At 65.4% G+C, this 15,544-nt stretch overlaps 3 protein-coding genes across 3 annotated transcripts; 2 read left to right on the top strand and 1 right to left on the bottom strand.

The window, feature by feature from the left end:
* Positions 1-145: 145 nt before the first annotated feature.
* On the top strand, positions 146-5,832 carry SLC34A3 (solute carrier family 34 member 3). The gene is made up of 13 exons (XM_055399365.2): positions 146-229; positions 322-445; positions 689-772; positions 1,147-1,275; positions 1,352-1,495; positions 1,563-1,674; positions 1,763-1,958; positions 2,154-2,243; positions 2,353-2,440; positions 2,656-2,823; positions 2,904-3,020; positions 3,181-3,305; positions 4,489-5,832. Exons 2-13 carry the CDS (start codon positions 361-363, stop codon positions 4,951-4,953), a joined length of 1,803 nt encoding a protein of 600 aa, XP_055255340.2. The 5' UTR covers positions 146-229; positions 322-360; the 3' UTR covers positions 4,954-5,832.
* A 3,123-nt stretch (positions 5,833-8,955) lies between these two features.
* Positions 8,956-11,413, top strand: TUBB4B (tubulin beta 4B class IVb). Its single transcript, XM_055400429.2, has 4 exons — positions 8,956-9,118; positions 9,389-9,497; positions 9,575-9,685; positions 10,207-11,413. The coding sequence occupies exons 1-4, from the start codon at positions 9,062-9,064 to the stop codon at positions 11,265-11,267; spliced, it is 1,338 nt and encodes a 445-aa protein (XP_055256404.1). The 5' UTR covers positions 8,956-9,061; the 3' UTR covers positions 11,268-11,413.
* CIMIP2A (ciliary microtubule inner protein 2A) lies at positions 11,404-15,001 on the bottom strand. Its single transcript, XM_055400430.1, has 7 exons — positions 14,946-15,001; positions 13,141-13,355; positions 12,788-13,050; positions 12,567-12,693; positions 12,278-12,372; positions 11,870-11,987; positions 11,404-11,492 (listed from the first exon to the last, which is right to left on the bottom strand). Exons 1-7 carry the CDS (start codon positions 14,999-15,001, stop codon positions 11,404-11,406), a joined length of 963 nt encoding a protein of 320 aa, XP_055256405.1.
* Between the last annotated feature and the right edge of the window lie 543 nt (positions 15,002-15,544).

Below are 15,544 nucleotides of genomic sequence, written 5' to 3'. Positions count from 1 at the left end.
TGGCCTCTGTGACACCCAATAGGAGACGCCCCGGAGTCCCGACCACTTCCGGCTACACCCTAGCACCCTGGGTCACCCACCAGCCCTTCCTCCAGCCAGAACCAGCAGCCAGGGCTCCCTCCACTCTGTCCCCCCAAACCAGACTGAGCTCGCCTGACAGCCACCTGGGGTCACTGTAGCCATCCCCCTGCGGACATAGGAAGGGGGAGACCACTGAGGCCAACAGCAGGTGGGAAGGGGTGACGGTGGGAAGGTCTTGGGCCAGGGCACCCCAAGGGCTGGTGGGCAGGGGGCAGTGTGAACTGCCCTTCTCCCTGGCAGATCTGGGTTTGGGCCTGGGTCTGTTCCCACCTGAAATCCATGCCGCATCCCCTCACCGGTGGCCCGGCCCCTCCCGCCCCTCTGGACACAGTTGACCTGGTGGACCAGAGGCTCGGAAATGCAGGTACCAGAGACCCAGGGTCCCAACCTCTACCGGTGTCTCTGCTCACCCACCTGGCCCCTGACCCATCGCACTGGGGAAACTGGGAGAGGGTACCAGCCAGTCCCCAGGAGAGCCCACGGGCCAGACCCCTCCTTCCCACTCCCGTCCCTCATCCCAAGCCCCTGTGCTGCGGGCACCCCCCCGACCTGAAGGCGTCCAGGAAACAGCTAGGTCCCTGGCCCTAGCTGACCCCGACCCCTGCAGGGATCTCTGGTTCTGCCTCCATCCTGGAAGACATGGACCCCTGGGCTCTCCCTCAGCTGAAGGACACCAGCCAGTCCTGGAAAGGTAGGTCTGGAGATACTGGGTAGCTGGTTCAACGCAGCTCCAGCTCGCCAGGTGTGAGTCTGGAGAGGGTTCTTGGGGAGAAAGCAAGGAGAGGCTTTGCTCCAACAGGCCACATGGAAACGCACCGCAGACCCCAACCAGGGCGCCCGGTCCTTCAGCGGGACTGCTGCCCACTACACTGGCCCTTCTCCTCCATCCTGTGGGCAATTAGGCTCCCAGGAGACTGCAGAGGGCTGTCGGCCTGAACATTCTGCCACGGGACAGAGAAGGGGGATCGAGGCCCTGCCCTGGGAAAGGGGAGAAAAGGAACGGGCCTGGGAGGAGTGCACAGGAGGGCGGGACCCACCAATGACCACCCTGCCCTGTATCCTCAGAGCTCAGCGCGGCCGGCAGGGCGCTACGGGTGCTCGTCAGCTTCCTCAAGGCCTGCGGGCTGCTGGGCGGCCTCTACCTCTTCATCTGCTCCCTGGACATCCTCAGCTCTGCCTTCCAGCTGCTAGGCAGTGAGTGACCCTCAGGTGGCTGCGGGCTGGGGCCAGCCCGGCCTCCCCAGCCTCAGGACACGTCTCCCGGGCGCAGGCAAAGTAACCGGAGACATCTTCAAGGATGACGTGGCGCTGTCCAACCCTGTGGCTGGGCTGGTCATTGGCGTGCTGGTCACGGTCCTGGTGCAGAGCTCCAGCACGTCCTCCTCCATCGTGGTCAGCATGGTGGCCTCCAAGCGTGAGTGCCCCTCCCCCCTGGGATGGTGGGGGGCTGGGGGCGGCTGGCTGACGCAGCGCCCCCACAGTGCTGACCGTCCGGGCCTCTGTGCCCATCATCATGGGTGTCAACGTGGGCACATCCATCACCAGCACCCTGGTCTCGATGGCACAGTCGGGAGACCGGGATGAGTTTCGGAGGTGAGCGGGGTAAGGGGCAGGCAGGGGCCGGGGCGACGGTCCGGGTGGTGGCCGAGACCAGCACCCAGCTGCCTCCGTGTGACTCCAGGGCCTTCGGCGGCTCAGCCGTGCACGGCATCTTCAACTGGCTCACGGCGCTGGTCCTGCTGCCGCTGGAGAGTGCCGCGGGCCCCCTGGAGAGGCTCAGTGCGCTGATCCTGGGCGCCGCCAGCCTGCAGCCCGGGGGGCACGCGCCCGACATCCTCAAGGTGCTGACCCGGCCACTCACACATCTCATCGTGCAGGTGAGGCTGCTGGTTCCTTTCTGGCAGGACCCACAGGCCAGGGCCTGGCTGGGAGGTCTTTGCTGGGGAGACGGGTCTGGGCCTGGGGTCAGGTGGGGCAAGAGAGGGGTCCAGCACGGTGGACCTGGCTGCAGTCCTCCAAGCCCCAGGCCAGTCCTGAAGAACCAACGCCAGACCCGGATCCTCTGTCCCCAGCTAGACGCTGATGTCCTTACGGGCAGCGCCACGGGCAATGCCACCAACCGGAGCCTCATTAAGCGATGGTGCGGCACCAGGGAGCAGATGGTGAGCTGACCAGGGAGTTGATCCCTGAACCTCTGATCCCGGACCCGCTGAATTATCCCGCCCCGCCTACTCTGAGCCCGTCCTGAGCCCCACCGCCTTGCCTTCCCAGACTGCGGGGAACAGCAGCCACTGCGGAGCGGCGGCGGGGGGCCCCTGCCTTGGGACGAACGACTCTGCGTCTGAGGAACCCCTGCCCTGTGAGGCCCGGCCCCGCGCGCCCCCGCCCCCCCCCGCGCGCCCCCGCCCCCCCCGCGCGCCCCCGCCCCGCCGCCCCGCGCGCGCCCCCGCCCGCCCCGCGCGCCCCCGCCCCGCCGCCCCGCGCGCGCCCCCGCCCAGCCCCGGCGCGCCCCCGCCCCGCGCGTGCCCGCCGCCCCGCGCGGGCCGCGGCTCACCAGCCCCCGCCCTGCCCCAGGCCGCCACCTGTTCGCCGGCACGGCACTCACGGACCTGGCCGTGGGCCTCATCCTGCTGGCCGCCTCCCTGCTCGTGCTTTGCTCCTGCCTCGTCCTCATCGTCAAGCTGCTCAACTCCACTCTGCGGGGCCGCGTCGCCCAGGCCGTGCGGACGGTCATTAACGCCGGTGCGGGCGGCGGGACGCGGGGCCGCCGCGGGGTGGGGGCGGGGAAGCGGGGCTAGGGCTCACCGGCTGTCGCTGCGCAGACTTCCCCCGCCCGTTTGGCTGGCTCAGTGGCTACCTGGCCATCCTCGTGGGCGCCGGCCTGACCTTCGTGCTCCAGAGCAGCAGCGTCTTCACCGCGGCCATCGTGCCGCTCATTGGTGAGCAGAGCCATCGGCACCTGGGGGGTGGGCTCAGGGCCCGTGATGACCCCCGGCTCCCTCAGGGGTCGGGATGGTCAGCCTGGAGCGAGGGTACCCTCTCTTCCCCGGCGGGGTCGGGGGTGGGCTCAGGGCCCGTGATGACCCCCGGCTCCCCCAGGGGTTGGGGTGGTCAGCCTGGAGCGAGCGTACCCTCTCTTCCTGGGCTCCAACATTGGCACCACCACCACGGCCCTGCTGGCGGCTCTGGCCAGCCCCTCGGACATGCTCCTCAGCGCCGTCCAGGTACCACCCTCCCGCACCCTCCCTGGCCTGCAGGCCCCTCCACTGCCAACACGGGCCTGGGGCTTCCGCTCTGGGTTAGTCCCCCTCCTGTCCGGTCCTGTAGGCTGGCGGTGGGACGTGTGTCCTGGGGCCTCAGGCCCTGGCTCTCCTGGACTCCACCTCTGGCTGCCCACTCAAGCCCACAGCCTCACCTCCTGGGACCCCAAGGGCCCTGTGGGACTTCTCCGGGTCCCAGGCCTTCCCCTCTTCCCCTACTGCCTCATCATTTCCAGGACCCTGTAGCCCCAGGCCTTCCTCCCGGTTTCGGCTGGCGTTGCTCCTGAGGGACCGCTGTGGCCTCAAGCCCCTCCATCTCACCACCTCTGGGATGCCCCCCATCCCCAGCGGCCTAAACGGCATAGGTCCCCACTTGGACGGCTCCCCATCTCCCTCCTGCGCTCCTACCCAGTCCCAGTTCTGCCTCCAGGACGCTTCCCGCCAGCCCCCCAGCTCTGAGCCCCACGCCCAGTCCCACTCCGTCCCCCTGATTCTCTCCAGATTGCCCTCTGGGCCCCACTGCCTCCCAGCGGCCTAATAGGTGCAGCTCTGGAAAGCCTGGATCTCACTGACTGCTGCCCACAAGAAGAGATGGATCCCAGCTCTCCCCAACTCCACCTGCTCTCTTGCCTCGGCTCTATCTCTGTCCATTTAGAACCTCCCAGTGCAGGGCCCTAATTCCCCTCCTCCAGGAAGTCCTCCAGGCTGCACCCACCACAGCGACTCCTCGACTTCTCCAGCAGCCCCTGGAGAGAGTTGTGTTCCCTCCACGTGTAGCCCTGCAACTCCTCCTTGCAGGAGCCAGGCCAGAACCTGGGGCTGGGTGGCTAAGCCCACTGAGGGACGAGCATGAGTGGGGTTGCTGTGGATGAACCATTGACAAGCGAAGCCAGCTCAGGGGAAAGTGGAATCCACAGGCCCATCCGAGACGCAGTTACCACATGGCGACGCCGAACTAGGCTCCTGACCCTCAGGGCACTGTGGGGTGTGGGAACAGCGTGCCCACTACAGCTGGCCAGAATTCGCCCTCCCAGGCGGCGTCTCAGGCAGACCTGGGCGCCTCCCCTTCCTGCCAGGACGGGGAGGGGCGTGCCCCCCACGGAGCCCAGGCTCCTGAGTCCCGCCTGCTCTCCCTCCCTCCCTCCAGGTTGCTCTCATCCACTTCTTCTTCAACCTGGCGGGCATCCTGCTGTGGTTCGTGGTGCCCATCCTCCGGCTGCCCGTCCCGCTGGCCAAGCACTTTGGGAACCTGACCGCCAGCTACCGCTGGGTGGCTATTGCCTACCTGCTGCTCTGCTTCCTGCTGCTGCCGCTGGCCGCCTTTGGGCTCTCCCTGGCGGGGGCCGCAGTGCTGGCCGCGGTCGGGGGGACCCTGCTAGTGCTGGCACTCCTCGTCGCCCTGGTCAACGTCCTGCAGCGGCACCGGCCCGCCTGGCTGCCCCGCCGCCTGCGCTCCTGGGCCTGGCTGCCCCTCTGGCTCCGCTCTCTGGAGCCCTGGGACCGCCTGGTGAGACGCTGCTGCCCCTGCAAGGCCTGCAGCCCCCCTCAGGCTGCGGCCAAGGAGGCCCACTGCTACGAGAACCCCCAGGTTCTGGCGTCCCAACAGTTGTGAAGGGTGGACGTAGTTCCCCCGCCCCATTGACCTCTGACGGCCCTGGGGGCTTCCAGTAGCTGCGGACTTGAGTCACCTGGGTCGCCTTTGCAAATAAAAAAAGCCTGTACCCAGGTGTAGGCGGTCTTCTCTCCCCAATCCCGGGCTGCAGAGGAAGGGCCCCTCTCGACCCCCAACTTCCCCCACCCCCTCTTCGACCCTAAACTTTCCCTCACCCCCTCCTCTGCCCGGTAAGGCGCTGGGGGTGGGGCAGTGCCTTTGCCGCCCCCCAGCGGACACTCGGGGGCCAGCGCCGAGCCCGAGTAGGAGCTGGAAGTCCCCGGAGGTGCGGCCAAACAACCGAAGCCCGAGCTGTGACTCTCTCTCCGCGGCCGCCGGCAGCAGAAGGTCCTGAGTGCGGCGGATCCGAAGCGTGGAGACTCCCCGCAGCAAGAAGCTCGGGGTCCAGGGAGGCTGGACGCGGCCAAGGCCTTCCCTGTGGTGCAGGGAGGGAGGGCGGACGCGCGGGCCGCTCTGGCGCCCTGCAGCCCCTGTCGGCCGTCGGCCCGGAGGGCGTCACGTGGCCGCTGCGGGGCCCCGAATTCCGCAGGTGCGTCGCGGAGTGGGGCGGGCACGGGTGAGGACCGGGTGGCTCCGAGGCGCCCCGCTCCCCCGCGTCCCCGCTCTCCTCCCGCGGCGCGGCGCCGGCGGACCGGTGCGCTGTTACCCATGTCCGCCGGCCTGCACCGGGGCGGCCAGGGGCGCCACCCGCCGTCCTGGGCAGAGCAGGTGCTCAGTGCCCCCACCCCAGGGAGTGGGTCCTGTCTGCCAGGCCCGGCGCAGCTCGCCCCTGGAGGCCGCACCTAAGTAAAACATCTCTGGGCCAGGTGCCCACCCGGGGGTGGCTCCCCTCCCCCTCCTCCAGCCCCCCCAACCCACCCCGCCCCTGCCCCTCCTGGCTGTGCCGCTGGTTTCCACATAGGAAGGCTTTTGTCTGGAGCCCGGCGCTGGTAACCGGACACCCCTCTGGTTCAGGGCTGCCCCCAACACCAGCCGGACCCTGTGCTGCCACAGCCCTGAGAAGAGAGCGTTGGCGGATCCAGTCTCTTCCCCAGAACTCGGGCACCTTGGGGTGCCGACGTGCACACCGCTGGGCAGCTTGGATCCGGGGAGGGCTGGGGGTGGGGGGGTGTTGCCTGGTTTCTCGGTTTGCAGCTGTGACCAGTGACCACTTTCTGATCCAGGGATGCTGCCCCGAAGATGGGGGCCACCTTCCTTCCCAGCCCCCCAGGTGTGCCTAGCCAAACCCGATGGGGGGACAGGTGTGAAGTCAGGAAGATGAGACGGGACCCCAGAACCAATTACTGTCCCCAACGGCGCCCTCTCGCTCGTTCTCGGGTTCTCACAGAGCCCCCTCCCGTGTCCCCCAGTCCCTCTCAGCGCCCCCATGTCTCCTGTCCTCCCAACAAGCTTCTAGATCTCCTGAGCCTGGGGCTCACCCTGGCCTCCGGAGGAGCTAACCACCTGCTCTGAGACCCACAAGGGGCCTCGTGGGAACAAGACCCCTGGGACAGGCCCATGTACCCGTTTTTGGCTTCCCCCCACTTTTGTGACCTCAGGATACACCTGCCCTTCTGACATCAGCCAGACTCCCATGGAAGTCCCTGAGGAGGGGCTGGGCCTGGCTGTTTCCCCAGGGACAAAGTGGGGGGTTCCCCCTCCCCGTGGTGGGGAGGCAGTGAGCGGGGGAAGCAAGTACCCAGTGCCTGCACCTCTCCTTCCGGGGGCGGGTGAGGCCGCCCACAAAGGCTGGCTCCTGGGTCCTTTGAGGCCGTGAACCACTGTCTGCCTGCTGCTCCCGCCTGGCGGTAATGCAGCCTCCCGCTGGGACCATGGCCACGGGGTAAACAGAGCTGTCGTTGAGGACGCCTTCAACAGCTGCAGGCTCAGGCAGGAGGGCCAGGCGCCCGGCCATCCCGCAGCCGCCGCCCACTCTGCCCTGTGTCCCGCTGGATGTGGACCTCCCCCGAGCCTGGGCCCGGTGGCTCACAGGAGCCCACCTCCACCCTGCGGCAGGAACACCCTTGGTTAAGGGTGGGGACCTGCAGGGCCTCCCCCGCCACTGGCCCTGTGCAGCAGTGCCAACTGTGGTCCTTGGCCGAGGGCCTCAGGGAGGCCTGCTGCCTTGTTCCCAGCCAGTGTTCACTTCAGAAGGGCAAGGTGGACAACCTGCTGCCACGAGGGTCCCTGGGGCTCGCACCTGGGTGGGTGACACAACTGTTATCTGTAAGGTAGAGGTGCCACGCTGAACTCCCGGCCCTGAGGGCACTACTCACAGGAAGCAGAGACTTCTGCCCGTGGGGATCTCAGCCCATGGTGGGGGGCGAGGAGCGAAGGCTCTGACAAACATTTCAAAGTGCCCCAACTCACTGGCTCACTTGGAGCCAAGCCTGAGCTTCTCCCTTTCTCGCTGATTTGTGACAACTCAGTGCTGCAAGACCCTGGAGCCTCCCTGCTGCAGTGTCAGGGCCTCGCAGGCCTGCTTGGGCAGCTAAGCTACTTTGCAGGGCACTGTGAGAACCCTAGATGCCAGGCAGGGACCCGGCACACCCGACATGCCATTGCCTGTGGCCAGCACCAGCCAGGCTCACCTTCCGGGACTGGTGTGGGGGAAGGGGCTGGTCTCCTGGGCCCTTCCAGGACTATTACTTTGACATGCTGACTCACCCTCCAGGTCAGGTTCAGGACTGCAGCTGCAGACCACTCTCAGGGTACGGAAAGACTCATCCCTATGCCAGTGTGCTACTTCCCAACAATTTCATCACAGATTAACCATACGGTGAAGTGCCCTAACGCTGCAGCACGCCAGGAAACGGCAGTGTCATGAAGTACACGGTGAAGAGCAAGCACAATCTCTCTAGGTAGAAATGACCAGGTATTGCCCACAACATCCATGGGCTGGGGAGCAAAGGAGGGTAAGAACCTCATTGAGAAAACCAGAATCTAGACAGGACCCGTCATCACAACGAGAGAGACTGTCCATGCGGACATTACGAAAATATAATGCAAGGGTACTGTTTTTAAAATGATTGATTAAAAGTGTGACTACATGCAACTTTACTGTTTTTTTGTTTTTGTTTTCATAAATTTTTTTTTTTTTCTGCAAACTAAATTCAAGGAAAAGTACAAGCATTTGTTCAGCCAGGTGTACCGATCTGTGTTTGCCCAGAGGCCTGGGCGCGGCCCTCGTGTCTCCACGCAGCTCCGTGCGCTCCTGGGGCCAAGGCACCAAGGCAACGGGCGCCAGGCCAGCGCGGTCTCCACAACAAGCCGCAAGCCGCTGCCGGGCAGGGCCCCGTCCTGCCCCGCCCGCCCCGCGCCCACCTCTCTCCGGCCCGGCGCCGCGGCCCCACGCGCTCGCCCACCTGCCCACGAGCCGTGCGGGCCTGAGGACCGAGGAGGGGGCAGGCGGCCCCCAAGGCCTCCACAGCTCAGGGGCGGGCCCGGCGCCGCCGCCCCTCGGCCCCCGATCCCCCAGGGCGTCCGTGTGAACGGCCCCGCGCCCCTCCTCCGCAAGATGAGCTCGGCCGCCCTCGAAAAGGCGCACGGCGAGGCCCGGGCTGGTGCGAGGGCCTCGGGGCGCGCCCCGGGCTCCGCCGGCCCCCGCAGCGCCCCGCCCGGGCCGGTCCCCGCGGCACTGCGGCGGTTACCAGGACGCCGGCCCCGCCAGCCAATAGCGGCAGGCTGTCGGCGTGCTCTGCGGAGCCGGCCAATGGGAGCACAAATCAATCATTTGAAACAGCCAATGGTCAGAACACCGCAGAGCGAGGGGGGTGACTTGGATAGGGAGCGCAGAGGCCCGGACGGACCAATAAACGGCGAGCGGCGTCGGGAAGGCGGGCCCTGGGCTGCCCGATTGACGGGGCCACAGCCAATAAAACGAGGTCGCCTGCGAGCCTCGCTCTGGACGTCCAATAAGAGGCTGGCGGGGGCGGGCGCGGCGGGTATATAAGCGCCGGCGCAGCGTCGGTTGTAGCAGTCTGCGCGTCCGCGTTCCGGTTTTCTTTCGGGTCTTTCCTCCGCAGCCGCCCCCGCTGCCGCCGCCGCCGCCGCCGCCGCCGCCGCCGCCATGAGGGAGATCGTACACCTGCAGGCTGGCCAATGCGGTAACCAGATCGGCGCCAAGGTGAGCGGGGACGTCTGGGCCGACGCGGGTCCTCCGGGCGGGGCGGGCTGGCGGCGGGAAAGATGGCGGCATCCGGCGGGCGGCGCCCCCGCATTGCGGCCCCTCGCGGTGCCGTAACCGGGGTCGGGGCAGCGGGCCGCGGCTGGGGTCCGTGGGGACGGCCGGGCGGCGGGGGAAGGGAGGGCTGGGCCGCGCCGCCCGGGGCGGGGTCGGCTCCGGGCACCTCCGGCGTGACTCAGCCTGGGACCGGCCCGCCCGCGTCTCCCGCAGTTTTGGGAGGTGATCAGCGACGAGCATGGCATTGATCCTACCGGCACCTACCACGGGGACAGCGACTTGCAGCTGGAGCGAATCAACGTGTACTACAACGAGGCCACCGGTGAGACCCCGCGCCTCTTCCCCACCCCCCGTGCCGCCCCGCGGCCCTCCCCTCGCTGACGCTCTCCCGCCCCCCAGGTGGCAAGTATGTGCCCCGCGCCGTGCTCGTGGACCTGGAACCGGGCACCATGGACTCTGTGCGCTCGGGGCCTTTCGGGCAGATCTTCAGGCCAGACAACTTCGTTTTCGGTGAGCCGCAGATCGGTGTGGGTGGCGGCTGATAGCCAGGGCGGCGCAAAGGTCAGGGGGTGCCCAAGATCGCCATCTTCAGGACTCGCAGAGCCGTGGTCCTGATCCATTCTGTATTCTCAGTAGAAGCTGGGTTCCAGGACGCTCTCCCTTCTAGAGTTATTCAATCCTTTCACCTAAAGCGGCTTTGCCGAGAAGGCCCAGCTGTCTCCCTGCCGGGAAGGAGCAGGCAGATGTAATCTCCCTGCCGGGAAGGCTGAGCTGAAGGCAGTGGCAGCTCCGCTGCTCTTGGGAGTTGGCAGAGGCTGCCCGCGGGAGGGGCTGGCTTGTTTACCCACGTTAGCTTGACGCCTTGACGTTCCGTTGGGTGCGTCGTTGTGTCAGTTTGGGGGTCCATCTGCTGTACCTGCAGGGTGGGTTTTGTGTGTCATCTCATACTGTGCCACTTGGCCTTTCTGGCACGAATGATCAGTGGTGACCACATGCCTAGCAGAAGAGCAACTGGCTGTCCTCTCTTGCAGGTCAGAGTGGTGCTGGGAACAACTGGGCCAAGGGGCACTACACGGAAGGTGCGGAGCTCGTGGACTCGGTGCTGGATGTCGTGAGAAAGGAGGCGGAGAGCTGTGACTGCCTGCAGGGCTTCCAGCTGACCCACTCCTTGGGTGGGGGGACTGGGTCTGGGATGGGCACCCTTCTCATCAGCAAGATTCGGGAGGAGTATCCAGACAGGATCATGAACACCTTCAGCGTGGTGCCCTCGCCCAAGGTGTCGGACACTGTCGTGGAGCCCTACAACGCCACCCTCTCAGTCCACCAGCTGGTGGAGAACACAGATGAGACCTACTGCATTGATAACGAGGCGCTGTACGACATCTGCTTCCGCACCCTGAAGCTGACCACTCCCACCTACGGGGACCTGAACCACCTGGTGTCGGCCACCATGAGTGGGGTCACCACCTGCCTGCGCTTCCCGGGCCAGCTCAACGCTGACCTGCGGAAGCTGGCCGTGAACATGGTTCCCTTCCCCCGCCTGCACTTCTTCATGCCCGGCTTTGCCCCGCTAACCAGCCGGGGCAGCCAGCAGTACCGGGCGCTGACGGTGCCCGAGCTCACCCAGCAGATGTTCGATGCCAAGAACATGATGGCCGCCTGCGACCCGCGCCACGGCCGCTACCTGACCGTGGCCGCTGTCTTCCGAGGCCGCATGTCCATGAAGGAGGTGGACGAGCAGATGCTCAACGTGCAGAACAAGAACAGCAGCTACTTCGTGGAGTGGATCCCCAACAACGTGAAGACGGCCGTGTGCGACATCCCGCCCCGTGGCCTGAAGATGTCGGCCACCTTCATCGGCAACAGCACAGCCATCCAGGAGCTGTTCAAGCGCATCTCGGAGCAGTTCACGGCCATGTTCCGGCGCAAGGCCTTCCTGCACTGGTACACGGGCGAGGGCATGGATGAGATGGAGTTCACGGAGGCCGAGAGCAACATGAACGACCTGGTGTCCGAGTACCAGCAGTACCAGGACGCTACGGCCGAGGAGGAGGGCGAGTTTGAGGAGGAGGCGGAGGAGGAGGTGGCCTAGAGCTGCCGGAGCCGGAAGGCCGAGGCCGTGGGAACTCTTTATTCACTCACAGCCCGTTCTGATAGTCTGTCTCACTGTGTGTGTGTTCTTTTCTGTTGACATCACGTGCTGTACAGCCACCACCATTAAAGCGTTTTCATAGTGTCTGGCTGCGCCTCTCCAGTTCTTTCTGATAGGCCTTGCGAGTGCTGTTGCCGAAGGTCAGTGCATAGTTGTCCTGCATGGCTGTGAGGGGCAACGCTGCCGCTGAGCCCCTAGGCTCACTGCATGCACAGGGAACACGCGGGGCTGCTGCAGGGGCCAGGGGCCTGCAAACATGCAGGCTTGGGAGCTCGGGGCTGCCTCCTGGAGGTGGGCCCAGCCTGTGCACAGGAAACCCCCAGGAGGCCAGTGTGGTCTGGAGGCACTTGGCCTCTTGGCTTTCAGTCAGGGCTGTCGGTGAGCCCCTTCCGCACTGGGGGAGTGGGGACACTGAGGGAACTTTGGGTCATTTTGGGTCGTCCTGTCCCAAGGGAACCTTGCCTGAGGTTCAGCCTGGCTAAGAGGGGCCGCCCCACAGTGGCCTGTCGCCATGTCTTCCAAGAGGAGCCCACGGCACTCACATGGTATGAAGCCCATGTAGAAAGGTATCAGGCCTTGGCTTCTGTAGATGGTGGTGTTGGGCCAGTGGGTTTTGGGCAGCCTCTCACCCAGGGCACAGATGGGATTTCTGAGCAGAAACTGGGGAAACAGGCAGGTCAGCGCTGCCATGTCCTGCCTCCCTCAGCTGGAAACCTCTGAGCAGAATGTCCCCGGGGAGTGCAAAGCTGGCATTTTGGGAAGTGAGTGGCTCAGGGGTCTTCCCTCCCCATGACACTCCAGACCTCGGAGCCAAGACCTAGTCACAAGGACATGGCTGGGGCGGGGCGGAGATGGGGGCGTGGATAGCCTCTTTGGGCCAGGCAGAGCTTTCTCCAGGGAAGCCAGAGGGTGGAGACGGCCTTGCTCACCCAGGGGTGGTGTCCACACACCTGGCTCTTGTCGAACTCGTCCATAGCCTGTGTGACCCCATCGCGATAATTCATCCCCATCACCCAGGCAAACCGAGGGACAAAGCCTGCGTAACCTGGGGAGGGAAGAGGTCAGGGTCCCCTGCAGGTCCCCACTTGCCCCCAGCGGTGTCAGGGCAGTCTGTGTGGGCTCCTCCCCCTTCCTAAAGAGTGGGCCCTCAGAGTGCCCACCCTTGGGAAGGGCCCAGGGGCAACCTTCTCATTTGCTCTCCCCCTGGGCCCTTGGGGCCTTGGTGGGGAGGGCACGCACCTGAGATGGACTTGCGCTGGATCAGGTTGGGGTGGTCCAGTTGGGGCAGCCTGTGGAACCTGCCCACGTCGAGTGTCTCCTGCCAGTGGGCAAGGGGTGGGGACTCGTCCCTCCTGTAGTGGTACATCTGAAATGAGGAGGCGCAGGTCATCCCCAGCCCCCGCCCAGATCTGGCTGGGGTGGGGCCTGGTGCCTGTGTTCCCGGGGTGTCTCTCAATTACCTGGTACTGCCCGGGAACCTCACAGGCAGGGGTGGTGCTCTTCCAAGCCTCTTCCCCTAATGACAGCCGCAGCCCCGGGTGTCCAAGGTCCCTGGAGTCCCCCTTCCTGCCCGGAGGGCAGGGGGCGTAGGGGGAATAGGGCATGAAGCCTGCAGGCAGTGGGACATGCCTGGATACATTCTCACCCCCCAGGGACCCCTGGGCATCCGCCTCCTGGGGTGGGAACCGGCCCAGCATCTCAAAGTTCTCGTAGGGCTTCAGACCTGTGTGGACAGGGCAGCCTTGAGCCACAGCAGGCAGGAGGGCATCCTGGGACATGGCAGGGCCAGGGTGGGGAGGTGCAGGCAGCTTACCAGTGTAGTGGGGTATGTAGGGCTCGATCAGGTCACGGCAGGGCACAGAAGGTGGCTTGGGCTTGCTGAAGTCCTCGATGAACCTGGGCTTGGCAATGGGGGCCAGCACGGAGCAGGGGCTCTTCTGCACGCTGGGGTCTGTGAGCAGCTGCGCCGTGGTGCGTCCGTACGTGTCCCCCACCTGGTAGCGCAGCTGCGGGTAGAAGCCGGCATAGCTGCAGAGGCAAGAGGGCGAGGCAGGGCCCCACAAGCAAGTGTGGGTCTGGCCTGCCGGCTGCAGACGAAAGCCTCCACCCGCCTGCAGAGCGGGGTCACGGCAGCCCCGCCATCTGGGGCTCCTAGGGCTTGAGCGGGCAGCTCAGGCCAAGCACCGAGAACAGGCCTGGCCTGCAGGAGGGGGGCTGCGTCGTCCTCCCCACCGTCAGCGTGCCATCCGCCAGCCATTTTCCAACAAGGGGCCGAAAGATGAGAGATGGGAGCTCTGCCCCGCAAAGCATCGCAGGGAGGAGACGGGCTGGGCCTTGGGCTGAGGCACAGAGGAGCCGGCAGGTTACTGGAAAGGTGTGGGAGGACGCTGCTTTTAGGGGAGGTTCAGGCCTGTGGGGAAGTGGCGTGGGCGCCACGGCTCAGCCCCGAGGAGTGGCCTGTGTGACAGCAGGGAGAGTGAGCTATTTTCTTTTTAAAATTTGCCTGGTGTCACAGTGCAGGGGACACGGGCTCAACCCCTGTTCTGGGAAGATCCCACAAGGCAACCAAGGCCGTGGTAGTAGCACCCACAACCATGGAGGCTGCCGGCTGCAGCTCCTGAGACCTGTGCACATAGAGCCTGGGCTGCGCCAGACACCATGGCCCTGAGCAGCCAAGCGCCACTGTGAAGAGCGGCCTCTGCTCACCACGGCCGGGGAAAGCCCGTGCACAGAGGCCCAGCGCAGCCGGATATAATTATTAACACATATATATGTATATATAATAAAATCTACTTAAAAAAACTGCTCAAGTGAATGCAGGTTTGTTAGTCACCGAGCTAAGCAAGGCTGAGGCTGAAGGTCAGGGCCTCTTCAGCGTCACCAGAGTTGGTTCTGTTCTTACTAGCCTTTTTGTGCATGTGGCCTGAGTGTGTGTCAGTGAGGAGGCCCGTTTCTGTTTATTTTTGGTTACACTGCATGGCAGGCAGGATCCTAGTTCCTCAACCAGGGATCGAACCTGTGCCTCTGCAGTGGAAGCTCAGTCTGAACCGCTGGACCCCAGAGAACGCCCCGTCTCGTTTTTGACATGGGGACACCCAGCAAGGCGGCCTGAAGGCCATGCCCGTCAGTTCACTCCAGGTGCTCATCTCCTTTTTATTTTTTTAACTTATTTTTTTATGTTTTGGGGGCACGAGGCATGCAAGGTCTTAGTTTCCAGGCCAGGGATCGAATCCTTGCTCCCTGTGATGGAAGCGGAGCATCTAACCCCTGGACCGCCAGGCCTGTCCCAGCTCAGCTCTTCTTTAAAGCGGGATGCACTCTGGAGGGAGAGGCCAGCGCCCCCAGCTGTGGCGCCGTCCCCAGTCTCTGCTCTCTGCAGGCGTGCAGGCCACCTGGTACGGCGGCACCAGCAGGGCGGGCCGGCCAGGGCCCCGCAAACCTGCCCCAGCCCTCCTGACTGGCCCGCGGCCTCACCCCGCTCCCCAGGCAGCTCCCGCCCAAGAGCCCCCTGCTCTGGCCTCAGCTTCCTGGAGACCCAGCGCTGGGGTCCCCTCAGGGACCCAGCCGTGCTCCGCTGCCCAGGAGACCCCAGGCCCGCCCCAGGGCTGTGGAGCTTACCCAGGGATGTAGTGAGGTTCTGACGAGAAGAGGTTGTGCTTCTGAGTGGCCGTCATCGCGCCTCAGTTCTGCGGGGCTGCCTCCAGCCCCGCGCCTGCGCCTGCCACCTTCCAGAGAGGAGCCCTGTTGCCTGGCAACCATTGTGAGGAGGCCCGCCTGCTGGGCTGCCCTGCCTGCACCTGCAAGTGCTCCGCCTCAAGGCGGGGCCACAGGCTGGGGGCGTCTCGCTGGGGACCCAGCACTTGGAGAACGTGAACCCCAGTGGCAGCCCAGACAGCCCCGCTGGGCAGTGAGGGGCAGGCCTGGGCCAGGATGCGCGCAACCTGCGGGAAGCCGGGAGCGCGGTGAGAAGCAGCCCCTTGGGGCGAGGCTGAGGGAGACCCCACCCTGAGCGCCCTCCTCAGACACGAGGCGCTGGCCACTCTGGAGGCACTGCTGTGAGGTTCAGCACATGAGCCTCCTGAGCCAGGGGCCGCCGGGACTCTGTCCTCGAGGGTCTTTGCCCTGGAGCTGGCACTGCTAAGTCACTAAGTCACGTCTGATTCTTTGCGACCCCAGGAACTGTAGCCCACAGGCTCCTCTGTCCATGGGATTTCCCA

This window comes from Moschus berezovskii, chromosome 11 (assembly GCF_049115385.1).
Source record: "Moschus berezovskii isolate FMDL1 chromosome 11, NW_MosBer_1.0, whole genome shotgun sequence".
Taxonomy (NCBI): domain Eukaryota; kingdom Metazoa; phylum Chordata; class Mammalia; order Artiodactyla; family Moschidae; genus Moschus; species Moschus berezovskii.
This window is presented reverse-complemented; position numbering and strand designations above follow the sequence as displayed.